We start from the raw sequence: 26,607 nt of genomic DNA, 5'->3' as shown, positions 1-26,607 counted from the left end.
AAAGGAGCTACGAAGCAGCCCCTGCCCACCCGCCTGCCACAGCTCTCCTCCTGCAGGAGCCTCCGCTCATCTCCTGTGTCATCCCTTCCTCCTCCTCCTCTGCCCTTTGTACTCCTTCACAGTAGATGTCTCATGGCTTGGGTTTTTTCCTCTGTAAATCTTTTCCTCTCTGCTTTTCCACCTCCTTCCTCTCCCCCAAAATAATCCAAACCTGTTCTTCCTCACTCCCCCACAGGGCTGGCACTGCTTGTCCCTTCCCCACCATTCCCTCTGTGGGGGACCAGCTTGTCAGGGCCTGTTCAACAGGACTCAGTGCCACTTTTCCTTCTGTAGGGATGACATGTTCTCCAAGGCCAGCAGTCCCCCATCCCCACCCAACTTAGCTCAAGACTAAGTACACAAGGTTTATGGGTACACAAGGTTGATTTAGACAAGCCAAAGTGCAGCTCTACATCAGCACCCTGCCTGCCTCCACTGATTTTGGGGATGGGAGAGAGGAAGGATGTGCTGGACCTTCCTGGTCGGTGGCCGGCAGGGTTGGCAGCCAGCTGGTGTGGGAGGTGGCAAGGGACAGCAGCCACCCGGCCCCTCGCCTTCCCGCATGGCCAGTGGGGGCTGTCCCCAGCGGCTCCTCGCTGGGATGCCGAGCGCCCGGGGCTGGCAGCCCTGGAAGGCACGGCTTGGTAGTGGCACGGTGGCACTGCTCCACGGCCGTGGCCTCTGGTGGCAGCTCCGCCTTAGTGTGGTGACTCAGTGGTGACTCTGAAGTGGCAGTGGCGGCTCCGTGCTGTCCCCGTGGTGGCAACTCAGGGACGCCACCGGCAACTCCGCAGTGGTGACTCTTGGGTTGCTCCAGGCGCTCTGCGATGTCCGTGCGGTGGCAGCTGAAGTGGCACCGGGAGCTTTGCGGTGTCCCTGCGGTGCCTCTGGGGTGGCACCGGGGGCTCTGCACAGCCCCGCGCTGGCAGCTGCAGCTCGGGGCAGGCCGCGCTTCGCCGGGAGAGAGCTCCCCCCCGGCTCGGGCGTGGCGTGGCCCGCGACTCGGGCCCGCGCTGCCCCGCGCCTCCTCCGGACCAGCCCAACGGCCCGCGCGGGGGGGAGCGGCGGTCTAGAGCCTTCTGCCCGCCCCTGCTCCCGTGGCAACGCCTGCGGCGTCGGGGCGGACTCGGGTGGGTCGGGGCGGACTCGGGTGGGTCGGGGCCGACTGGGGTCCGTCGGGGCGGACTCGGTCCGGTCGGTGCGTACCGCCCGCAGGCAGGGCCCCCCGGAGAGGAGCTGGGGCTGCGGGCTCCGAGGAGGGTGTCGGGCGCTGGGCCGGGAGGGCGGACGGGCGCGCAGTGTGGATCGTGAGGGAGTCCCCCGTGCGTTCAGCACCCTGAGTGTTGGGCAGGGCCCGGGTTCCTCGGAGCACGGGGAGCGGGGTGTCCCGCGGGCTGGTGCGCAGGGTGGGCGCTGGGAGCAGCTCCTGGCGCTGCCCCATCCCCTCACGCCGCACGTTAACAGCCCCTGCGCTGCTGCTCCCGCGCCCCGCGGGCTTTCACAAACGAAACCTACAGCAGCGTTTGGTTCACCCGTGTTGTGCTTCGTCAGTGACACAAACCTTGTTGGAGTCACGGTGTAAATGCCTGGCGGGCTGTCCTGCGGCACCCGCGGTGGCTGTAGCCCCGGCCGTGCCGCCGGGCCCCGCGGGTAACGAGCAGCACCGGCCGCCCCCACCCCGCGCTGCTCCCCCGGTGCGGGCGTGCTCGCGCCGCGCTTTCCCGGGGAGAAGAGAATGCGCTTAAAAACCCAGAGGAAAATCAATTTTAAAGCTCTGCAAATTGTTGGAGGGAATGGGCTGCTATAAAGCTCGAAATTACTTTCAACTGTCTTTTTAAAGTAGAAGGGTTTTGAAGTACGGGGTAATGTTTAAAGCAGTTTGTTGAGAGCGCATCACCTTGTCTGAGCTTATATTGTAGGGCTTAAATTATAGGAAGAGGGAATTTCTGCATGTTGGTGTCCAGATGGTCTAGTAGCTGGGGTTCTGGCTATGCACAGATAGATGGATTTTGGATAAATACTAGATTTCAATCTGAGGTTTTGCTTAGGGGTTAGATGATATTTAAAGTATTATTCTCTAGTTCTGTTGCAATTTTTAGCCATTTTAAACCTTATTTGAAAGAAAAGAGTCCCATTTTGTCAAAGCTTTGGATCAAAGAATTGAAGTAGAGGCAACAGATCAAAAAGCTCATACCAGACGTTGGGCAAGACATGTGGGAGTTTGACTCTTGGATGTGTAAAGCCTGGATTTACCGAGAAATTGTAATTATAGTTTTGCCACAATGACACACAGACGCTGTAACTAATGTTGTGTCAGCAGTGCCATAAGAATATGCTCTCACTTTGAATAGTTCAATTTAGCATCATACATCGTACCTGGTATATCTAGGAAATACGCTTTTCAGGTGTGAGGGAGCATGACTAAACTAGTGCAGAGATAGGTGTCTCAGCAGTCAGGAAAAGATTTTATAGCTAAAGCTGGGTGCCAGCCTGATGTTTGCCAGCAAAGAACAGGGAGATGCTCCCAGGTGTGCAAGGGGGGGAGAAGGGTTACTGAGGAGGGCAGAGAAGCTCCTTTCAGGAACACATCTCCCCTTCTTGCAATGAGCTGGACTCCTATTTCCTCCACCTTTGTGCCCCTCCTTGTCAAAGGAGAGCTTCAGTCCTGAGGAGAGTGCTCCGAGTAGGAAAGGACTGAAGGCTGTGAATGTGGCAGGTGTCTGGCCTCCTGCCCCCAGCTGGAGTGTGAGGGGCACTGAGCAGTTTCACTGCTCTTCCTCAGGATCCCTCGGACAGCCAGGGAATCCTTGAGCACAAGCTATGTGGTGCCATCAGCAATTGCTGCAGCAGAGCTGGCTGAAAGCTTCAACTGCCATTGTGTGCTCACTGCAGGATGGAAGGTGTTCTCACACCATGCCAAGCTCTGCTGGCCTGGGATGAGGGTCTGGGGTCACCCCTGGATGGAGGGATGGGAGGACAGCCCTAGGTCTGCATGCTGCACATTCTTTCAAGGCAGTTGGTGTTGGAAGCTTGGAAAGAGGGAGCTGCTCTGCAGTAAACTTCTTGGCTCAGCAGTTAGGCTGAGTAAAAGAGAGAGGGTCTCTTCTCGTCTTTGAAACCAGGCTGGAGACCATTCCTGAGAGGTGGATGGGACCAGCCAAACCACCTAGCTGAAGGCTAGCACTGAAGCGAGCTCCCCACCATGCTCTGGGAACCTCCTTGTTGGAAAACCCAGTCACATCCCAGCAGCTGGGGTGGCAGGAGAGTAGGATTCCCTTTGTGCTTAGCAATTCTCCCATATCCACATCAGCTTTAGTGCTCTCAGACAAGCTGTTTTACTGATTTGTTTGGGGAATTGCTGGGAGAACTTTGGATGCCTGGTTTTGTTCTTTATTTTAAGTGGTGTGTGTCAGGTTTTTTTGCAATTGCAAACACCTTCCCTCTGAGCAGCTGAGAGAACATGACGGATGTTTCTGATCTGGACACTGAGTAGGGGTTTGTTTTATTTTGGCATAAGTGCTCAGGATGAACTTTACAGAAGTGTGAGTGAGCACACAGCGAGTAAAGTAGCAAAGAATTAGGCCTGCTGTGGGGTGTCTTGGTACACTCTTCCCCAGTCCATGGGGAATGGATGCCCAAGATGGAAACTTGTCTATCATGGGCAGCAGCTATGTTATTTTGGTTCTAGGCAGAGATTGCCAGTCCTGCTAAATTGGGAATGGGCTCAGTCTCTCACCCCTACTAAAGGGTCAGATGAACCTTGTGTCCTGGAGCTGGCTTCTTTAATTGGATGGTTTTAGGATTCTGGTGGTAAGAGGCAAAAGTGCAGCGAGTCGTGTTGGCATGCTGGCCGTGCTGCCAAGGAGAGGATGCTCAGGTGACACATCAGGAGAGGCACCGCAGGGTCGTTCCGCCTTGCTGCTGCTCTCCGAGCCAGTGCAGCAGGCACCAAAGAGTCCAGCAGTGATTCATCAGGAATCCTTGGATCTTGGCTGATTCCAATCAGTCCTGCTGGGCTGCTAAAATAGATATGGCCAGAGCATAAAATAGCTAATAAAAACAAAATCCTCCATGGAAAATTCATTCTTCAGGGTGTGAGGTTCCAGTTGCCATGCCAAAGCAAAGCTGAGAGGAGAGAGATTGGAGATTTTCTAGCTTGAAGGAAGGGAGGGGGTATTATTGATCTCATCTCCCAGGCCTTTCCAATCTGTTCGTTTACTCCATTTCACTTAAAAGATTCGCATCATGGTAACCTTGATTTATTATCTGATTTCTTTTTTGATTCAACCTCTCAAAATTGTGCACTGGCTTGAACCTGCAGTAATAAACCAGCACAGTTATTCCCTCTTATCTCCGGCATGCATGTAACGCTTTCTCTGCTGTACCCGATTCATTCTTACAGACAGGCAGCAAGGTGAAATTCTGGAAAGATTGCCCTCTCTCACCAGGAGTATAGGGCGAGCAGAGTTTTCACTCCATTCAAGAGCAGAGCAGAGAGGGCATGGCAGGAAGGGATCTGGTGGCATTGTCTCCAAGTCAGGATGAGACTCCAGACAAGAACTGTGCCAGCTGTGGCCTTCAAGATCAGGCAAGGTCTTTCCAGAACTTAGCTGTGGAAAGCTGGAAGACTCCTACTGCAGAGGCTTGGCTACCAGAAGTAAGAAAGGTCCTAGCAAGGGTGCAGGAGACAAACCCTTAGCCAGGAAGGGCTGGATGAGGAGCCTGGGTCTAGCCCTGAGCAGGAATTGATCAGTAAGCTGTATTGGCCTTGGAGTACCTTTGAGAGATGCCATGGAAAGCCTTGACTCATAATTTATAGGAATAAGCTGCACAGATATGTGTACATCATTATATCAGTGCATGCATATGCAGGCTGGAGGGTTTTGTGTCACTTTAGCTGTTCTAATTAGTTACAGTAGCCATCTCTGTATTTAGACAAGCCTAAAACCAAGGGTTGCATTATCCTCCTGCCAGAAGTCTGAGAGCTGTTCTTAATTGGTATCTCTCAGTGCACAAAGGTTTTTATAAAATAAAGCTGTACAGCTGTGATATTTGCCTGGACTTGTGTCTCCCAAGGTGGAAGAGCAGAAATTATTTTTGAGCTGAGCAAAAATATCCCCTGCAGGAGGAGAAAGAGGGGAGCTTCTGGCAATATTTTAATATGTGTTAGGTGATGCTTAAACATCTGTCATGAATTATTTAAATGGAAGAGGCAGACTTACACTTGGGAGTAGCTGTGTTGGTATCCTAGGCTGTAGCCTACTCCCGCTGGAGTCAAGTGTGACAACGTTTTTAAGGGATTTGGGTGCAGCAAAAGTAATACTTGTCTTGTAGTCCCAGTTTACTCAAATTCTCCTAGCAGCCTTTGTACACTGCCACAGATCCGGGAAGCCCCTGCTGCTTAAGGAAAGCAGCTTTTCTTGTGTATACTGCTGGTTTTCCCACTCCAAAACCCATCTGGAATAATAAAGCGATCTGTTTCTCCAGGGTTAGTGAGCCATTGAGGCAACCACATGAGTCTGATGGCCCCCAGGTCATGAAGGCAGCGGTTGGTATCGAATCAGGGGATGGAACCTTCGTGTTACCCACTCATTGTAGCAAGTCAAGGATATCCAGCACTGTGGGAGGGTGTGGAGGAGTGCCAAAGATACAGAGTGTGACAGGCTCAATGTCTTTCCACTCATAGGAAGTCCAGGGTTACGTCACAGCGTTGTTCTCCTGAGAAGATGGAGAAAGCAAGGAAGGAATTGAGGAATTTTCTGAGTAGGAGCCATCCTGGCACCAGCAGTGAGGCTTCTGCTGATGTCCCTACTTCAGGAACCTCCAGTAGCTTGGGGGTAAGTGCAAAGAGCAGTCCTTCCTCCAGCACTGTCCTGAAAGGAAAAGACTGATGATACAGCTGGAGTGGACACATACTTCCAGGCTTCACCCCAGGTCCTAGCCCTTCCTTTGCTCAGAGGCCTTTGTGCAAGACCTTGATCTTTACAAAGTGAAACCATGAGGCTCGTGCTGGTCAGAGTTGTGCTGCCTTCCTCTGTAGCAGTGACAGCACTGTCACGATTGCCTGGGTTTGGGATCCAGTGTGGCCGGGCAGGCTTGTGGTTGTGGTGATATATGGCAGTAAAACCCTAATGACTGACTGCCTAATCAGCCCCCAGACAACAGGCCACATGCTGCTGGGAGATCCCCTGCTCCTGTGCACTGGGCTGAACTTTTCAGGTGTTTGTGTCTCTGAGCCTTTTCTGACCATTACTCACAGTCTCGGTTGTCCCTAAAGATCTGGTAAAGTCAGTCTTACAGTCACACTTTGTACCTCTATGATCCCCACTCACACTCTGCCCCCACTGTGCTCTGACACTTCCCTCACATTCCAGGGTGCTTCTGCTGGCCCCCAGGTGTCCAGGTCTTTGGTGAACCAGGCAGAGCAGGAGCAGCACACCCCTAAAGGTAAATACACTGAGAGGGAGCGAGGTGGGGCAGGAAACTGGGCCATAACTGTTAAGGTTGCCTGTGGTGGACTTGCTGGGAATTAGGCTGCTGCCTCTGGGTTCCTGCTCTGCTTTCATTTTCAGTGCTCAAGAATGGTGCTGAGCTGCTTGAATATCCCATGAAAAGTGAATTTCATTTTGAGGCGGAGCAAGGTGATCTGAGTGGGTGGTAAAACCCTGCTTCCTTTTCTCCTGGATAGATCCACTTCCCCCAGGGTTCAGGGTGGACTGTGCTGGTGCCTGTGGGAGTTCTGGTCCTGCTGCCAGGAGAGCACTGAATTTGCATGTGTTCTTACTGTGCATGGAGCCAGCAGTGTCCCTTTCCTGTGAAAATCATGGGGTATCCTGAGTTAGAAGGGACCCACAAGGATCATCAAGTTAAACTGCTGGTCCAGCACATGACAACCCCAAAAATGGGACCTGCCTGTGAAAGCTGTATTCAGGATTTAGCTATAGCCAAAATCATGGCCTTCCCTCCTTTATTTATTCTGCACCCAGCTGCACCCCAGAGCAGATTGTTCTCCCTAGATGCAAGGGCTCTGTGTGTACAGAGCTGCTGGTGCCACCTGCTTACAAAAACTTGTGTCATGGATGCTCAAATATAGGAACAGAGAGTGGTTGAAGGTTTGCCAGCACTCTCCTGGCCCCTAGAGCACTCCTGGGGATATGGATCATAGACTGGCAGTGGGTGGGAAGAAAGTGTGTGTGTGAGAGGATTTTAGAGAAAGATGGGAACTGTGTATACCACCCTCCTGTGCTTAGATGTGACATTTATTTTCATGAGTGAGGACAAATGACTGTTTCCTCAAGTGAATCTTGACAAGCTAGACTCATCTTTAACAAGTGGAGACAGAACTCTATTTATGATCTGCTGCTTCTTCAAGGGGGAAGAAGCCATCAGGTTGGAAATGTAAATGCAAATGAAACACTAAGTATTGACATAAATAGTTGATAGTGCACAAAGTGCCATAATGGATGGTGCCACGGATTTGGCAACAATAAAGTGACTAAATTGGAACAGCTGTGCTCCTTGACAACAAATACAAATCAGGGCCATTCTGTAAAGACCCCAAGCAAGAGATGTACACGAGGCTAAAGAGCTGCATTTTAGGGATTCCTCAAAATTACTTTATGGACCATGCAAGTGTTTAAGAGCACATTCATGCCAGGCTAGCTGCCCTTGCTGAGGGAGGGAAGTAGAGAGAGAGGAGCCAGTTAGTGTTTATTTCCTTTAGTCTCTAAGCAGACAATGTGCAGCTACAAGGGTTGAGCCAGGGGCCATTTTAGAAGGACAAGGGAATGACCTCTTAGGGGACCCTTCCTGTACCTAACCATCCTGAAACATGCCTGGCTTTAGCATTACTGACTGCTCTGCACAATTGCTTTGAAACCTAGGGTCACATCCATAGCTCCAGAAGCACATGCAACACAGTGAACAATTGGGTTCAAAGCCTGACATTCAAAATACCCAATTCCAAACCAGAACCTTAAGTTTCTCCTTGATAGAGTGTGAAAGTTCATCAAAGGAAAATCTTTCACTCCACTAAAATCTATTTTTAGTTCAATGCTTAGCTCTGTCTAGGGAATAGTGCTTTTTAAAGCTTGCATGCAATTACTTAATTTAGGTTAAGCTTCAAATTCCCAGTTTGCTGCTGTTCTATTATTTGCAACTTGTTTAGCAATATAAACAGTTTGGTTTATTTATGGGGTAAATGACATGGTTTAATTTCTGCCAGTTCTTGGAAATGTATACTTTTTTCTTAGTCCAAATTTCTCTTGAAAATGTTTGGCCAAATGGTGAGATTGTTGGCTGTTTAACTCAATTTTTTTTCTCACACCATTGCTGATGTGAGTGGGTGGTTTGATTGAGCAAAAGCTGAGAAGAGAGAGGTTTGTCCCTAGGTGTGAATAGGCACTTCAGGAGACAAAGATGACCTGTGCAGCTTATTTTCCCCCGTAATGTTCATAAACCCTTTATCACCACCTTGACCAAGTTCCTTTCAGCTATGACTGACTCTTGGTCTCAGGGACCCCAGAGAGGCAGGGGGATCCCATCCCTTTCTGAGGATGTTGGAAGCTGTGCATTAGAGACAGTAATTGCCCACTATCATGTAGAGAGTCTATAGCAAAGCTGGGAACAAAACAGAGCTCCTTAGAGCCAGGTCAGTGCCTTGGCTCCCAAAAATCTGCATGACAGTAATTCTGAGTGGAGTTTTCTTCTATGCCATTATATTGATACTGGGAAACCATGATCACATGTTGTAGCAGGGAAAAAAGGTCTTTCCCTCTGTTTCTAATTTGATATCTGCTTGATTTCTCTTACAAATCTAGTGAAGTGACTTCTGCAGACAACCCAGTAGACAGCAGAGTCCTCCTTTGTGTGTGAATGTAAAGCAAATTGATGCCTGGTGGTTTCAGATGTGTTTCTCTTTGTTTCTTAGTCACTAAATTAAACATGCCCGGAAACTTAAAAAGTCTCATGGAGAAGCAAATGGTTGGACCGTCCACTGAGATCCTTGCTGAGTCAGATTTCCCTGAACAATCATTTAAGCCCAAGGTGCAGATGTCTTTCAAACGTGTTCCAGGGCAAAACCCTCGGAAGGTTGAAGTAGAGAGGTAAGTAACCAGAAGGTGGCTAGAGGCATCACTGTGGAATGGACACAGCAGATTAGGGTGCTCACTTTTGCTCTCGAGGCATAATACGTCAAAAATCCTTAAGAAAACCTTGTCCTGTAAGGCAGCAGCCTCCAAAGTGGGGTGTACATGGATTGCAGAGGATGCAGAAGACAATTCACTGGGATATAGGAAGAAAACATTGTTTTTAAATAGTATTTATATTATCTTTTTGTCATTCTTTTTTTAATTTCTGGGTTTGTGTATGCTCTATAATGTATTAGTACCGTAGTACAGTATATAATATAATATATAATTCGTAGATTGGAGTAACTGATCTTTCTAGGTCACTTCCACTGAATTATTTTGTGCTATAAATGAAGAAATAGACATGGATGCAATGTGTACTAAAAACGTTTTTACTGATGGGGTGCACAGTGAAAAAGTGGAGTTGTAGGCATGGGAATGCTTATAGGCACATTGAGTGGTTATTTCCTCTTCTGATATAAACCAGGAGGAGACGGCTGTATCTCACCTTTGACATTGCTGAGCTCCTGGCCAGCAAGGGGATAGACTCCAATCAGCTGATGCCAAGGCACTATGACCCTGACAATATGCCACCTATTGAGGAGAACAAAGATACTGTGTTTCCCATCTACCTCCCATTAAAGGTAAGAGAGCACCTTTGGTACTTGTGATCTGTCTCATTGCTTATACCACAGGAGGTTTTTGAGGACACTTAGCCAGTATTGACACTTAGCCAGTATTGACACAAGCAGCAAAACAAGGAAATGCTTTGGAGCTAGCTCAGGCACTGAAGGGTCTCTACAAGATGCTGAGCATCTTCTGCACTGTGCCCACAACTTCTATCAAAACTGATAGTCCTTGAGAGTGCTCCTCACTGGCCTTTGTATGTCCAAAGGAAAGGTGTGTCATGTTTCCTTCTGAATGCAGTAGTCAGCAGTATTGCTGGACAAAACCTCTCCAGGTGTTGGTCTGTTCTCCCTAGGAAACGGCTGGAGGTACAAATACTGCTGTTTGGGGGAAAACTGTCAGCCAAATATCAGCACAGCTTTTGCACCTGGACTAATTTTCATACTTTGTAGCCCATTTAGGAACTGCACGTTAATGTTTTCCTCTCATGAAAATTTTTGTTGGGTGTTTTCTTGTTTCTGGAGTAAATCTTAATTCCCTCATGTCCTTGCTTTTTAGGTATTTGACAATGATGAATTTGACTGTCGAACTCCAGAAGAGTGGATGTCACTAGGACTGGAGCCAGGATCTTCTGATAGAAAGCCAGTGCCTGGAAAGGCACTTTTACCTACAGATGATGTACTTGGACATGGTAAAAGTTGAATCAGTTCCTGCTCAAGCAGGGCAACACTAACAGTTACAGGCCCTTTCAGGAGAAGGGAATGTGTAGATTCTGATGAGTGAAGCTCTGAAAAGCCATATCTCATTTTGGCCAGGCTCAGGCAGCCAGAGCCAGAGACCAGAGTTCTCACTGACTGCCAGTCCTGCCCTGGACATTTCCACTTTGTTAAAAGTTGCCTTTATCTTTTGACTTTCTGTCAACACAGACAAAATTTCTCTTTATTGGTGCTTAGCTATCTTCATGCAGTTAGGGTGTTCTGACTCCTAGGGCACAGTATGTTCTGCCTGGATTTCTCTGCAAGTGCAGGATCAGAAGACGAGTTCAGACTACAGTGAACATACAAGTAGTAAACCTGGGCCAAATTAAGTGACGTGGACATTGTTTTCCAGTCATTTGGAGCCTTCTCAATGAGAAGGCATTACTAGGTACAGTTGTACTGATGTCCAGCTGTGGCTGCAGCTCATGTTAACACATCTGCAGTAGCTTTAAAGTGTGGGAACTGGCATCTGCAGCTCTGGAGCAGCCTCCAGAGGCTTGACTGTCTGCAAAACTGAAGCGTCAAACATAAGCTCTGTGTATCTTTGGGCAGCCAGCACATGATGGCTGAGTTCTGCCTGCAGCTTTCTTGGGGAATACCACACCTGATCACTCCTCAGGTTGAATGAACAGCATAATGCTGTCTTGACCTGTGTTGATGTCAATGTAAATACATATCTGTCTGGTGTGTGCAAAACTTTGAAAATTCTAAGGTGTAAGACCTAAGTTCATTATTCAATTGGTCACAGCAGAAACTCTGTGAGATTGACTAAGATCCAAACAAGCAAATGGATTTGACTGTAGCATCACCACTTGGATCAGGAAAGTCCATTTGCTGTAGCCTCCAGGAGAATGGACTAATCCTGTTTTAATCTTTGGCTCTCTCAGAGGACCCCAAAAGCCAGAAGTTGATCTACAAGTGGATTGATGTTGGTGTTCTGGATTATGACAAGGAGACAGACCTCTACTTGGTCCATAAAACAGATGAGAAAGGTCTGGTGCGTGACGAAGAAGGGAAACCCATCCTCAATGGAGGAATAACTCCAGAAGGTGTGTTTCAAATAAGGTCTTTTGGGACCTGTCATATAGTCTGAGAGCTGGTTCACTACCCCTGCTTGTCCTAGCTGGAGATGGGAAGGACACCAAGAAGTCATTTAATGCCTTTCACTATTATCTCTGTTGATATGTGTCTGTTAAATTTATCTGAAAAAACCTCCAGGGAAGAGAACTCCACATCTTAATTTGATCCTGTTTGAGGTTTTCCCTTTGTAGACACCTTTCTTTTTATTCCTTCTCCCATCCTTCCTGCCTTCAAGAAAAGTAAAATGTTGGACTTTCTGGGTCAATGCCATTTTGAAAGGGAATGTGGACGGATTAAAATGAAGTACGCTTGTCCTGAAAGCTTTAGAGATGCTCCTTATCTCTTGCTGTCCTCAGCTTTGGTCCCTCATTTTGATCCCCTGCAAGCAACCCAATTATCCTGTCCATCAAAAAGCTGCTGTCAGCACTGCAAGCCATTCTGAGTTTTGTTTTCCCTGCAGCCTCTTGTAAGCTGTACTTTGATTTCCCAGGAAGAGCTCCGTTGTTGCCATGTCAGTACTGGGTGCCTCGAGTTTGCCTGCAGTTCCTGGCCGAGGACCCGCAGGTGTTTGCGGAGCGCGTGGCGTGTGCCGACAGCCTGCGCAAGAAGACGCAGGGGCTGCTCATGTACCACCTGTACGTGGACTGCATGCCCACGGAGGGGCTGGACACCATCAGCGAGAAAAGCCTGCAGAGGATGAAGCGCCTGGCCATACAGACTCCCAGACTGAAGGATGAGAAGAGGTAAAGCGTCATGTTCATGTCTGGGGGCTTAGCCTTCAGTCCATAAACACTGTGGGACTTTGTAGGGCTACAGAACAAGTGTCAGTGGAGGCAGGTCTTGAGCAGCCAACTCACAGACCATGGATCTCACCTGCCTTCCATTCTGTGCACCAGCACACCGCTCTGTTGCCCAGAGTGGCATCAGAAGGAGGCAGATGGCAGCCCCAGGGACACGTGTACAGGATGGGTGGTCTGTCAGTGTTCCCCGCTGAAGTAGTTTCCATATGCAGACCTACCAAGCCATGCTTACACCTGCAGTTAAGTGGCCTTCAACAGCAAGAAGGTTGACAAAAATGGCATGGCTGACCTTGCTGTCCCCCTGTGCTTTTGAGGAACAGATCAGTCATTGCTGTACTGATCTGCAGACCGCCCGTTGTCTCCAGAGACCTGGCTGTTGTCTGCTGGTGACCCTTCTACCTATTAACAGCTGCTAAAACAAATCAAAAGAAGATCTGCACAGGGGAAGGCAAACAGAACAGGAGATCTCCACCTGAATATAATGGAGTATCTCTTTGTGATGCAGTTCATATTGGGGAGGCATTTTAATGTCCCTGGGCTGATGAATCATGAGCCACTGATGGTGTTGCTGGGAATCAGCCGTGACTGATTGCCTTGCTCAGAAATAAGAAGGTGTGAGGAGCTGCATGGTCTGCTGGCCTGAACTGGAAAGTAGGAGAGTAATTAGTCTCTGTGAGCAGAACTGTAGGGATAAAGAAAAGTACTCTGCCTGCTCTAGGTAAAGGCTGATAATTTCCTAAGGTAATGGAGCAGGGTTTCAGCACTTATGTGAGTGTTCTGGACGAGGAAATGGACAACAAGAGGTGTACAGCAGGAGGCAAACAGGAGGCCAGCTTGGATAGCCCAACTTTTCCAGAACTGCCAGCTACTTTCTTCAGTTGGTGGTTATTTCTCCTTCCCCCTGTAATGTTTCTACCCAGTGGAGATGTTGCTTTGGACTGAAAAGACACTTACAAAGGCTACAGTCCTAGTCCTCACTCCCTGCTTGCCTCTGTCATTAAAAGTCCAGTTGATACCTTTTCTGGCTGCTTTATTGTCTGTACAATCTCCTGATGTGTTGAATGGCAGGTGGGCTTCTGGGTTAGCAAATTTGGGAGGGAGGAAGAGAGAGGTGGAGTTTGCAGTAAAGCTGCAGACATACAAGTGCTCAAACACCATGGGTTCTCAGTGTTTCTGTGTCTTGCAACAGCATGTTAGACCAAATAAGCAGCCTGGAGAAAGAAGTGAAATTAGACTATAAACACACCATGAACATGATCAGCTTTGACAGAGTCGTCACTTCCAAACCCGAGATGTTTTCTTTTGTTACCCTTCCAGACAAGGAGGAGAAGGAAGCACCAGAGAAAGGTAGGGGACACAGTGAAGCAGTTTGCATTCTTGTCTTTGATAGGATTCATGGTTTGCTGTAGGAACTCTCAGGTTCATGGTAATGATTAGAGCTCACAAGGGGGAGCAACAGGAGATTATGTGAGACTTTTGAGTATGTCTCCTCTTTTTTAGGGTATATTTGCATGTTCATGTTACCTCAGTATACTATATTAGAACTCATCAGCTAAGCTGCAGTAACTCTACAAGTGTACCCTTAATGGCACCGAATGTTTGGCAGTGTGATTGGCTTACCACTGTGCTGGAGCTGACAGCCTTGCCTTTGCTGTGCCCAGCTGGGAAATGCCTCAGGTGTGGAAGAGGGCTCGGGCTCCTTTAGAGTCCCAAATAGGAGGAAAATGGCCCCAGTAAAAGATGGGGGTGGGGAGGGGAGCATATTTTGTGCATTTAAGTCTTCCAAAAGCAGGAAGGCCTTGAGGTGCTTCACAAGTGGCCTCTCACAGATGAGATGACTCAGCTGTGCCTTGGAGCCTCAGTGGGAAGTTTCTTGCGTTCCAATGTTCTATCCCCTGGAGACTTCATGAGCCAAAGCCTTGGGAAGGTCAGGCACCAAGACAGCACCTCAACCCCTAATGGGAGGCTGCAGAAGGTCTCTGCAGCGGAGCAGAGACTCCCTCTTTCATCCAGCCCTCTGCTGAAGCTGCTGCATGATAAGGCCTGTGCATTAGAGCAGAGTCCTTTTCACAGGTGCTTCCCAAAGGGACCTGTACTCTAAAAACAGAAGCTGAAGTGGCTGTTACAGTCAATGACATTATTTCTTTTTTTGGTGCTAGGGATCGTCTCTGTCCCAGACTATCCTTTCCATAAACGACAGAGAGAATTCAACTTTCTCTCACTCCTGAGCAGGCCAGAAGCCATCCATCTCCTTGCACAGGTACAAGACGAGTGCAACAAGGCAGCTGTCCTGTCTCTGTTTAGCACAAACATAACCAAACTTGTCTCTCTGGAGGAATTTGAAGAGATCCAGACTCAGACCTTCACTCAGGTGAGCAGAGGAGGTGTGAGGGATGAACACATGGAGCAGGCAGCAGTGCTGTCAGTGTGTATTAGATGCAGCAGCTGCAGATTGATCTTCTGGAAACTGATGAACTGTCAAAGGAAACATCATGTTTGGGGCAGGGAGGAATTTGCATGTGCCTGTCAAATTTAATGGGATATGGGGAGAATGGGCTGAAAGAGTCATAGTGCCCTGGTTGGGATCAGCCAGTGCTGACCATGCTCTTAGTCATGTGTTAAACAGGTGGCCATACAGGGCTGCAGCCCTTCTTTCCTCTACCTGGTTTACACAGAGATAGGGGTACTGGCTGGCACTCAAGTTTATTTTTAATTTTTTTTCCTTTTATTTCTTTTTCTTCATTTCCCCATCCATCTATCCAGCTGCAAGGCACAAGATCCTTGATTTCTCCTGAAACACTCAGGGAGATAATGCTTTTCTACACTCTATGTTCTTTATATACTTAATTAAATTACTCTGTTTGCAATGCCAATAGAGAGAGTAGGACAAAAATTTGCAGCTCTGTGGTAATTCCCACCTGAGGATCTTCACATCCTCTGATTGAGGGCAGCACATTGCACCCTGGGTGTGGCCGCATGGAGTAACTTGCACAGGGTTGCACACTAAATCAGTGGCAGAGAATGTGCTAGTCCTTCCCAGTCCCGTGCTGTTTCAGCTAGGCAGTGTTGTCATCCACTCAGTGACTAAGGCTCTTCTAGTACACACAAACAGCAAACTGCCTGTGGAGCAGAAGTGACACTTGGTGGTATTTTAATAAATTAAAATACTGCAAACTGCTGCTGCCCTTGGCTTCTTCTGCTTTTTCTTCTCACTTGTCAAGAGAAGACAACATTCTGTCCTTTACATGCTCATCATACTGTCTACACATCTTTTTGTGAGGGACCCTGACACAGGCAGCTCCAGGGATACCACTCTATAGAAAAGAGGAAGGAAAGGAAACACTGTGAGTAAAACAGAGAATAGAGCACTCCCACTTTTTAATATCAGGCTTTCTTTTTGTGGGTCTTTTGTCAGTGCAGGAGGTATATGACCAGGTTCAGATGCCACATGTGTGTGGGGTGTTGAGAGCTACTTTTAGCTGCCACAGCTCTGAGAGAACAATTTCCTTTCACAGCAAAGAAGGCTCCAACAGCCCCAGTTAGTAGCTCACCTTGCCATACTGTTTTCCATCAGCGCTCAGAGGATTATTCAGCTTGCTTTTTTCTTTGCCCTAGGTTCAGGAGTTTCTCAAGGATACTTGGATCAATACCATAAAGACTGCGATTAAGAGCAGCCTTGAAGATGCAGGCAAATGGTTCAACCTGGAGGAGAGTGACTGGGATGCCTACCAGGGGTCCAAGCTGCGCAAGCTGATGGAGCGCATCCGGTTCATGCTTCAGGACTCCCTGCGGTACCTGGTCCAGAACTCCCTCATCAGCTTCACCAAGTTTGTGCTGGATGTTTGCCAGAGTGTCCTGGATTGCTCAGAGGACATGGAATGGGGACATGACATCACCAACAGTCCCTATGTGTAAGAAAAAAAGAAGGGATTGGAAGAGCAGAAAAGTGTAGTGTTGTTTCTTTTAACTACTGTTCTGCAAGCAAGCTTTGCTCTGTGTGGGGCCTTTAAGCTGGGCAGTTTTCCCTAATCCTCCACCTGACATGTTCACTGGAGTATGGAAGAAGGACACAGAGCTGGCTGCTCTGTTAGCACAGCTTTCCAGCTGCAGTTAGTGATATGGAGCAGCCCATGAGAACCAAGGTCTGCTGTTTTGATGTACTGTTCTACAGATCAGCCACCTCCAGCCTTCTTGGGGGAGCAAATTGTTACTGCTAATTTTTTTCTGGATGCTAGGAAGAATACCAGGATCATGGCTGCTTAATTCCATTCTTAGATGAAACCTCAGAATTAGAATCTGGCCTGGGATCTCTAAAGAATACCAAATTTAGGTTATCACACTGCCTAAAATTTTATTCCATTGGATATTGGCTGGGATCTCTAAAGAATACCAAATTTAGGTTATCACACTAAAATTTTGTTCCATTGGATATTGATTTAAGGATTTTTGCTTTTTGTGATATTAAAGAATGAACATTTAGAAATGGAAAGCCAGAAGAAAAGGAAAAAAACCCCTGCCACTCACATGAGACCTCTTACCTTTAAATCAGTGGAAGTCTTGACACTGACTTCAGCCAATTCTGAGCCAGGCTGGTCACGTGCAAGATTAGAAATACTAATATAACTTCCAGAAGGTGCATTTTAGGAGTATATTGGAGATACTGAATGCCTAGTTTGAAAAAGACCTGCAGTTTTTCTGTAAAGCAGCTCCAATTCTCAAGATAAGGTTATGACTTTTGGGGATCCTGATATGTTATGATTGATGGTTCCTTCACCTTTGATAAAAAAGAGTTCTCAGTGTCTTTACTGTTAAATTGAGAACAGAGTGTTTTATATCTTCATCTGCATGAGACAGTCCTCTTCTCCTCTGCTTTCCTTTCCTGTCCAGGAGGCATTTTAGTATCAGCACCAGAGCAATACAGTTGTGTATCATATTCTCAAAAAGCATCCTTGCTCTTTCTTATCTCTTCCCACCACAGGTCTCAAAGGAATCCACTCTTTGTGACAGACATTGAGCTAGACAGCAGTGGTGTCCTCTTCAGGCCCTCTGTGGAGAGCATTGAGACATCTCTCATTTCTCTGTTCGACAACGGAATCCTGGCGACCCACAGTATCCCACAGCTGGAGCAGGTGAGCACTTCTGCCCCACCAGTGATACAGCTGTGCACTGCCAGTGCATTGCAGCTCAGCACAGACACCCCTGAGCTTGTACTGAGGGAGGGAAGTGCAGCAGTGGGTACTTGGGAATTCAGTTAAATTACTCTGGGCACAGCACTGTGCTAATGCAGTTCTGTTCTGACAGGATTTCTTCAATCTCCCCAGCCTTGTAGCTCTTTTTTCTGGTGGTTGTGTCTGCTTTGGTGCTGTAGGTTCTGTGGACACATGGACACTCTGGTTGCCCTGAGTGTGTGGTGGCTGGTAAAAGCAGACTCAAAAAGGAAATAGCACTGCTTCCAATTCTGTTTGATGCAAGTCTTTTCTGCATATGCATCCTTCTGTCTGCTGCTGTGAAAGCCCTGTCTCCCTAGATCCTGATTCTTTGGGGATGAGGGCACATAAAACTGATCAAACAATTCTTGGCACAATGTAGAAGTGTGGACTGCAAGAGTTCCCAAAGGTGCCACCAGGGATTGCCTTGCCCCTCCCCTGAGGAGGCACAGTTAGCTCTGTTTGTCCTGAAAGACCTCTCTCCTTCCTCCTGCAGTATGTGTTGGAAAACATGGATATCACAGGCACCCCCATGCTGGAATCAGTGGGTTTGCAAGAGCCAAAAGTAGAAGAGCTTCGTGAGTCTCTGCGCTCTGCCATTCGAAAGGCTGGGATCCCTCTCCAAGCCTACGGCAGGAGATACGAGAAGTTCTTAGAGATAAATAACAATGACATCAAGTACTTCCTAAAGTAAGTGGCTTCTGACAAAACTCCTGTGACCCCAAAGACAAGCTTTGGGGAAGCTGCTGTGTGGATGTGCTGATGTGAGAGTGTGGGGCTGTTCTGAGACACGTGCCTCAGATGTGAGATCAGGCCCCTGTCAGAGGCTGCCTCCAGTCATGGGTGACAGTCCCTGCTTTTAGAGGACATTGGTGGTGGCACTGGGAATTTCTTCCTGTCTCTGACAGCAGTCACATTCCTGTCATGCTCATCAGTGTAATTGGAGATATTAATGGCCCTAAAAATGAATCATCCTGTTTGAGAATCCAGTTAGCATACTTGACTCTGACCTCCTTCCCATAGTGTCTGCTCAAGCTGATAGCATTCTGTAGAAAGTAATGTTTTCTTTTGTTTCAACCTCATTGTTTTCATTGCCAAAACTCTTTGCACCGATTCTGTCTTTTAGCCTCTGTTACTTTAATGGACTTCTGTTTAGGTCTTATGTTTTCTCCAAACAGTGGGAATGAAGCCCTTTTCTTTTTTCTTATTCCAGCTTAATCAATTTACAAATCCCATTTGACAAAATCCTGTCTCTCCTAGAATATACTGAAGTGCCTACCCTCCCCTGAAGCACCTCCTGATCTTGCTCTGTTTACACTAGTACTTTTATTTTGTCTCTCCCTCTCTTCTTGCTATGTTTCCTCTTTAATCTCTTTTTTTCTACTCCTTTTCTGCAGCTAAAATATCTGTGCTCTTATTCCACTCTGCACCTATTGTGTAAATACATGCCTTATTAATTTCATGTCTTGATCCTTTGAATGGACACAAACAGCCTGGATGCTCAAATATTCTTAAGGCCTACTTGGCCATTTTTTTGTTGGTGTTTTAATTTACAGAGACTATGAAGAGCAATTTCCACCTACCCCAGAGGTGACAAAGATAGTAGACACATATTTGTCTGAAAAGGAGACCCTGGACCACCTTCTACCTAGTTCTATTATCATTGGCCCCTTTCAAGTCAGGATAGAACATATTAGGCTTAATCTGTCTGATAAACACAAAGCCCTTGCCACTGCCATGTTGGACATGCTGGCTAAAACCCTCCATTCACAGGTGCAGAAGGTAAGTTAACTGGTTCAATGTATTATCTGTCTCTGTCTTGTCCTGTCCTTCTGCTTTTGAACTTGCTGTGTTTTTGTGACATGACTAGAAGGCCGCATTAATGAGGATATTTTAAAGACCGCACTGGGCTGATTGTTTAAAATGGAAATTATCAAGGACATATGCAAACTCAACCAAATGAAGAATTAAATATGTTTCATAAATTACATGCCTGAAAGCTGTAGCTCGTGAGATTAAATTCTTCAAGACCTTGCCATTTTACAAAAGTATGTTGGTGGATTGAAAAGATCTGTCTAGTAGACAACTGAAAAGTCCTTCTGCTTCCTCTGAGGATAACTAGAATATGGGCAACTGCATCTGCCAGCTGATTATCTAAATCTGTTATTATCATTTTCACTATATACCTGCAGTTCCTCTTCCTCTTTTTTTTTCCTCTCTTTTGAGATGAATGGGAAAAGAAAAAACCAGAACAGGACTGTGTACTCGTCACTTAGACACCTTCAGAATGGGAAGTGGGTGGATCAGGGCAGGTTTCCCTGTTTGTCTATTAGCAATTGGTGACTCTTTGATGGTCCTTGCTGTGTCCTGCTGCAGATCTGTGAGGCATATGAAGCCATCAGCACCAAAATGCATGAGAGACCAGACGACATTGAGGAGCTGGTTGAGCTGCGGGACTGGCTGAAGGGAGTACCTGAGCAGCTGGCAGTGCAGGAGGTAGGGCAGGCTCTCCTTGGGACATCAGGGGAAGTGAGGAGGAAATTTGTCAATGCAATGTGTGGTGTCTCAGAAGCAGAACTCCAGTTTTTTACTTGCATTTCTTTGCGTGCAATGCCACAAGATTCCTGGCTTTGTATTTTTATAATTCCTAAGATTTGTATTTTTAAATATACATATCATAAATTTAAATCTCTTTGCAAAACAAAATAGCAGTTAAAAATCTTGCCTAAAATACTTATGTATGCGTTTTGCTGCATTCATGATCCATTCTGCATTTGTGTACTGAATGGCTATCTTCTAAAAATGAATTCTCTTTTCAAGAAAATCTTTCTGCTACCCAGTGCTCAAATTTCTGTTAATATATTTTTTCTAATAGGACATTTTAGCACCGAGTTATTTCAAAGTTATTTGAAGTGTAAGTCTTTTCCCAGCTGAACAAATGGGGAACAAAGGCATCAAGCTGTAAGCTGACTTGTCCATGCCAATGAGGGAACCTGGAGGATAACCTAAAACACTCAATTTCTGTCCAGCACTTTATCCACTAGGTCACACTTCTTTTCATTCCCATAGAACAGAGGGTGATGATGGCATGATCATTCACAGAACAAGGGGTTGTAAATCCATTCCCACTGTTCACACGGCACAGAAGCAGCCCACATCGCTTTAAGCTTGTGTGACTAACGCTCTTCAAAGGCACCTCATGAAGATGAGGTGTACACCAGAGACTTGGAATCAGCATGGTCTAAAGGTGTCTACTTTTTTTCTCTTTCTCTCACCCTGTGCAGCAACTGATTGAGGAAGTCATGGAAGATTACAAGGTCATGGAAGCCTTCCTTTACAATCTTACCGAAGAAGATTTCACCGACAAGTGAGCACAAGGCATTTCTCCCACTGTCAAAGTGGGACTCTTCAGCAATTACCATTCTCAGTGCTTCAGGGGCCATGTGTCTATCAAGGGCTCCTGCAGAACTTTTAAGTGTCTCTCAGGCTATATGAGCACTGAATTCTTGAAATGAAGTTTGTAGACAAGAAGTGTGAGTTCATGCTGCCTTCTGGCCTGGGGCAAGGCAAACTGGTAGCTATTAACCTGTTTAACCTAGTAAAGCCCTTTTCTCTGGGTGTTTCTTTTTGTTTTGGTTTTTTGGGGTTTCTTTTGGGGGGGTTTTTTGGCGTTGGAGTTTTGTTTTTCTTTTTTTTGTTTGTTTGTTTTGTTTTGGGGGGGGTGGTTTTTTGGTAATTTTTGGGGTTTTTTGAGATAATTGCAAGGTCTCCAAGTGCACAGTTTAGTCTGTGCCTGAAACTAAATGAACACTTCCAAGATAGGAACACTCCCTGGGTTTTCTTAAGACTAGGAAGAAATTTGAACCCTTATTGTTGCTGCAGTTCTTCTCCAAGCATCTTCCTCTTAGCTTTATTATTCAATTGTCACCTGACTATCCCCCAATAGCAGAGTCAGCTCACAAACACAGCTACAAGGCTTCTAAAGCTTGCTCAGCCCAGGAAGCACTTCTCTTATGACATGTACTTGGTCCAGTATGTCTGCAACCTGAGTCTCTGCAGAGTGTTCCTAAAACTAGAAACATGGGGTGCAAGGTGCAAAAACCCCACAGAAGCTGCAGGAAAGCAGCTCAGCCCCAGGCCAGCTTGGAACAGGTATTCCCACTGCCACAGGCAGTACTGGTAGGAGATGGCTGCATTCCCAGGTGCTGGAGGGGTGTGACCTCCTGTGAGTGTAGAGTGCAAGCCTTGTACCTGGCTGAGGGTCCAAATGGAAGCAGTAATAGGTGGGATATGGCTGAGCAAGAGCTGAGAAACCTGCCTTGGCGTGAGCAGCCAATTTGTGCAGCCTTTCCTGGATCTACAACGCTCTCCCCAGGGCACTCTGCAGAATCCAGGGCTTCCCTGTATCTGGGTTACGCTGGCCCCTCACTGCCCTGCTTAACAGGAGACTGGCTTTTTCAGTAGCCCTGAAAAGCCATAAGCCGAGACTCTGACCCCATTTTTTTTCTGTTCCTTGCAAATACATTCAAAGACAGACATTCCCTCTGGATGCCAACTGTTATTTTGCTGTCTCCTAGCTTTTCAGCAGTGTAGTGGATTTGTTCCTTTTAAAAAGGCCCTCCACTTTTCCCCAGCTCTCTCCAGCTGAATAGCCTAGTCACAAGGACTGCATATCAACAAGACAAGCTGGAAAAAAATGTTTTGTTGAAACCACACATGTTTCTGTTGTTGTAAAGCCTCCTTGTTTGGTGGGATTTGGCTTTCTCATTCTGTGATTTTCAGCATTTCAAACATATGCTCAAAAAGCTTGTCTCTTTGTGTCATGTGAGTGCAGGTGGACTGCCAGTTACTGGCCAGTGAAAATGTCTATGGACTCGGAGTCCGTTCGGCTCCAGCACATAGACGATGAGGAAAGATTTCGCAAAACGCAGATTTCGGATCAGAAGGCATTTCAAGAAAAACTGGAGGAAATGCAGGTATTAAACCCCTGACAATGAACTGTCCCTAGAAGGGCATCTTGAAGCTCTTGTGGTCAGCCAGGAGGGAACTTTCAAATGAGATTTTACTCATATGAGTTTTGAGGTGAATGTGTTGTTAGGCCAAATATCAACACACCCTCCCTTGGTTTTTTGTTGGCTTTTAATTAAGAGTTTCCTTTTTGTGTGAAAGACAAGACTCTGCAGAAATACTCATTTTTCATTGAGAAAGTGTTTATACAGTGTTCCAATTCTTGGTGCTCAGGCAACATGGGCACCTCCTTTTTCTTTTTTGTGTACTCAGCTCCCTGCAGAGCATCTCCTGTGATGCGCTGCCATCAAGGGGGAAAATACAGCATTCAGCCATGGAACTCATCTTGTGGGAAAAGACCCTGAAATAACTGCAGAGTTTTGGAGCTGAGATATCTCTGGTGCCTGCTAAAACAGTCTGAATTTTATTTTCTCCTCACAAAGTCTTAAATTCAGGGGGAAAAAGCCATTTTAGAAAGGTGTAATCACTGACCTAGATTTTCTTGGAAACAGGTTACCAAAATGATAATACCCCAACACTGGATAAAAAGACCCAAACAAATAAAAAACAAACCCACACAAAATACCAAAGCAAAATCTAAACCAAGCAAACAAACCCAAGCCACCAAAACAAAACACAAAATTTATTAGAGATATGTGTTGTTAAAGAATTCTTGGAAACAAACTGAGTGACTAGTACAGCTATCATTTGCACTTTACTGGTTCTGTAGTAAGTATCAGTATAAATTCATCATCAAATTTGGGCACAGACTTATTGTTCCTATTCCTTGGGGATTAAATATTGTCACAAAAAAAAAAGAGAAGCAGCTGGTCATCACATTTGCAGTTTCCTCCACCTGACCAGTGGTTATTGCTTCTCCTCACCACTTTCATCATGGTCTAAACAGAAATGAAATTGGTTAGAGGGAGGTGAAATCACGAGCATAAAAATCTCGCCTTTGAATGTAACAAAGAGCACACCAGGAAGCTGTTATCTCTAGAAGCAGCACTCAGCTTCAGAGTCCCAACTTGTGCCTGCCTTTTCCCTTCCAGCTGACTGTAGGTGGATTTTCTGTCCAGTCAGACGTTAACCAAGCCCACGAGCTGGCTGAAGATGCAAGGGATGTCCGGAAGCAGCTGAAGGAGCTCCAGGATATGGCAGTTCTCTACAACAACAGGGAAAGGCTCTTTGGCATCAAAGTTACCGATGTAAGTGTCAGGCCCTGTACCCACAGGACTCTGACCTTTGTTGGGATTTCTAGGTGGTAGGTAGAGCAAATAATGAGACATAGTTCCTCAGGAAGGAATCCTTCGTGCTGTTTTGGTTTATTTGGGGAACTGCTCCTCAGTCCTGTACATTGGCTACACTGCTTCATCACTCCACTGGGCTGCAGAAGAGCTGATCCCAGGCAAATGTGGAAGGCTGCTTAGGGTCTGATATTTCCATTATTTCTGTAAGAGACTCTAGATGCCCACAGTGAGATCTGAGGGATGTTCATGAGGAGAAATTGGTTGGGGAAGGTCTTGAAGCAGCAGTTAGGATGCATCCATTTCTCTAAGGCTGTTGCTGGAGGTCTATAGGTGTGAATGCAAGTGATTGCAGAGTGGGTGCTGGAAGCTGTCTGGGCTTGGAGCGTGGTGTTCTCCTAAAGCAACAGTTTATATAGTTGTAAACACTCATTTTGCTTGTAGCTACTCAGCTGCCAATGAGTCATTGTCATCCACATCCAGCCAAGTCTGGCTGCAGACCAGAAGTGGAGTTCATATGATGATCCTTTCCTACCCTTCAGTCTGCGGTTACTTCTCCTTCCCTGTAAGGAGCCAAATTTTAATATGATGATGGTGTGTGCTTTCACTGAAAGTGTGTGGCCTATCCATCAAAATCTCCTCATTCTGCAGGAGAGCTTTGTAGAGGCAAGTGGAAAGAGTGCTTTCCATGCCACACACATGGTGCAGGCACAGCTCCACTGGATGTATGATGGCCTGAATGTGTCAAGCCCAGCTCTGCTGGTTGCTCTCCCTTGGAATACACATTATTGGCCCAGGAGAAGGTAGTCTGATATATCCTCTTGGAATACATGTTTTCTCATTGCTGGCTTCAGATTCAAAAAAGAGGTGGGTTTTTTTGGCCTTTTGACATGGAGCTGTTGTTTGGAGGTAAATATACTTGTTGTTTACATTGTTTTTAATTTCTTTCTAAAGTACAGTGGGGTGAACAAGATGCTTAAGGACTTCCAGCCATACTATGATCTCTGGACTACGGTGTCAGACTGGATAAAGTGGAATGAGAGCTGGATGAATGATTCTCTCCTTAAAATTGAAGCAGAGGAGCTAGAAAAGAATGTCAATGACTCTGTTAAGAGCATGCAGAGATGTGTGAAGCTGTTCAAGGATTCACCAGGTAGATGTACCGTCTGGGGAAAGGAAGTTGGTGCATATCAGCATTTTGATGTGAAGCATGTCACAGAGTGCTCTAAGCAGGAGTTATCAGGATGTCACACGTGTGTTAGAGACAGCTGGAAAATGCTAACAAAGTTATTTTCTGCTTTTTTTCCTGAAACTGTGATGATTCACATCTAGATACTAGTTAGAGGCTTGAAGTACCAGCCACGCTCTGATGTTGCAGTTAGTATTTACTAAGTATATATGTGAAGTGCAATAATCCTGGCTAGTCACAGAGAGTTGCTATATAGCCCACTGGCTAGACGTGTGGGTTTAAGCCCTCGTGCAAGTCAGGCAGCAAGGGAACTTGAATCTGGGTCTTGCAGGTACTGTTTTCTTGGCCAATCTTATTTTCTTTATTGGCCAATGAATTTAATGGAAAGCCAGAAGAGGTCTTGATTTTGTTATGAATAAAATGAAATTGCAAAATCTGGAAATGATCTCTGCAATATAATAACAATTTTCCTTCTTGCCTGAATGTGTATGAAGTTTAGATGATTGCACTCAGTCCTTGCAATTGCAACATGAAGGTCTTTTGACCATTTCTCTTAATAAAGCTGAAATTGAGACTTCAGTCTTACCTTAACTTGCCATTCCCTGATTCTCAGAGATGTGTTGGTCATTCTTTAGTGCTAATTCTAAAATCTTCTGCCAGATGGCTTAGATTGAAATATATTTTGCAGTGGGTGATTTTTGATTCATCCTTTTTAACTTGAACTTGCTCTTAAACAATGCCATGAATCAGCCCCAATGGAGGAGGTGATGAGTGGATGCATGAGTAACTATGAATCATTATGATAAACAGAAATACTAAGAATACCTGCTTATGTTCGTTGCAATATTCTCTGGTACCTGGATATTTGTTTTGTCCTTTGCATATCCCCAGCAGGGATCATGAGGTGATCACATCATTGCTGCAAGCACACAGTGCAACCATGCAGGGTGTAATAAAAGGAGGCACATGCTAATGTCAGAGTTTGGAAAGGAAGCAAGTCCCATGTTCTTTACCTAGCCATTGTTTTACTCACAGTAGCACAAGACAAAAAAAGAAAGGGCAGGATATGAACAGTGCAGAGACTAGGATGCCCCCAGAGAGAAAAGCCCTTTCCCTCGCTTTGTCCCTCCTATGAGGCAGAAGTACATTTGTCTCTAGCATGGCCATAGGCTGGTAGGGCCTCTCCTGCACACTTTCTGTTTCCAGGCTGGGATCCCAGCCTGTTTCTAGCTCTTTAGTGTCCATCTTCTATTGAGGGTGACCTGAGCTGTGCTGTGAGATAACTTAAAATGCAGGTTTGTTAAGAAGTGAATGTCTTGAAATGATGACTGGAACTTCCAGAATACCTACTGGTAGATGATCATGCTTCAGTCCATATCAAGAAGTTAAATTTGTCTGCCTCTCTTCTTCTGGTGAGCTCTAGCCTAAGGCACACTTCAGCTTAGCATGGGCTTGCCTGTAACAGGCTTTTTGTATTGGGCAGATCTGCTTCTTGGGAGCAGACTTGAATCCTGGCTTAGTGGCC

General features: G+C 46.4%; 1 protein-coding gene across 1 annotated transcript in view; it reads left to right on the top strand.

Moving 5' to 3' along the window:
- Window positions 1-4,397: 4,397 nt before the first annotated feature.
- DNAH1 (dynein axonemal heavy chain 1) overlaps window positions 4,398-26,607 on the top strand; it is a 69,207-nt gene continuing 46,997 nt past the window's right edge. Inside the window, exons 1-18 of the mRNA XM_041425941.1 lie at window positions 4,398-4,403; window positions 6,414-6,486; window positions 8,969-9,143; window positions 9,655-9,811; window positions 10,353-10,485; window positions 11,440-11,601; window positions 12,123-12,375; window positions 13,622-13,779; window positions 14,592-14,803; window positions 16,048-16,343; window positions 17,411-17,561; window positions 18,136-18,329; window positions 19,196-19,421; window positions 20,016-20,135; window positions 20,924-21,006; window positions 22,474-22,615; window positions 23,699-23,854; window positions 24,848-25,046. Coding sequence (XP_041281875.1) covers window positions 4,398-4,403; window positions 6,414-6,486; window positions 8,969-9,143; window positions 9,655-9,811; window positions 10,353-10,485; window positions 11,440-11,601; window positions 12,123-12,375; window positions 13,622-13,779; window positions 14,592-14,803; window positions 16,048-16,343; window positions 17,411-17,561; window positions 18,136-18,329; window positions 19,196-19,421; window positions 20,016-20,135; window positions 20,924-21,006; window positions 22,474-22,615; window positions 23,699-23,854; window positions 24,848-25,046 — 2,896 coding nt within the window. The remainder of the gene's footprint in view (window positions 4,404-6,413; window positions 6,487-8,968; window positions 9,144-9,654; window positions 9,812-10,352; window positions 10,486-11,439; window positions 11,602-12,122; window positions 12,376-13,621; window positions 13,780-14,591; window positions 14,804-16,047; window positions 16,344-17,410; window positions 17,562-18,135; window positions 18,330-19,195; window positions 19,422-20,015; window positions 20,136-20,923; window positions 21,007-22,473; window positions 22,616-23,698; window positions 23,855-24,847; window positions 25,047-26,607) is intronic.

This window comes from Onychostruthus taczanowskii, unplaced genomic scaffold (assembly GCF_017590055.1).
Source record: "Onychostruthus taczanowskii isolate IOZ18803 unplaced genomic scaffold, ASM1759005v1 scaffold9, whole genome shotgun sequence".
In the NCBI taxonomy this organism is placed as follows: Eukaryota; Metazoa; Chordata; class Aves; order Passeriformes; family Passeridae; genus Onychostruthus; species Onychostruthus taczanowskii.
Note: the sequence above shows the minus strand (reverse complement) of the source record. Positions and strands in the feature narration are given on the sequence as shown.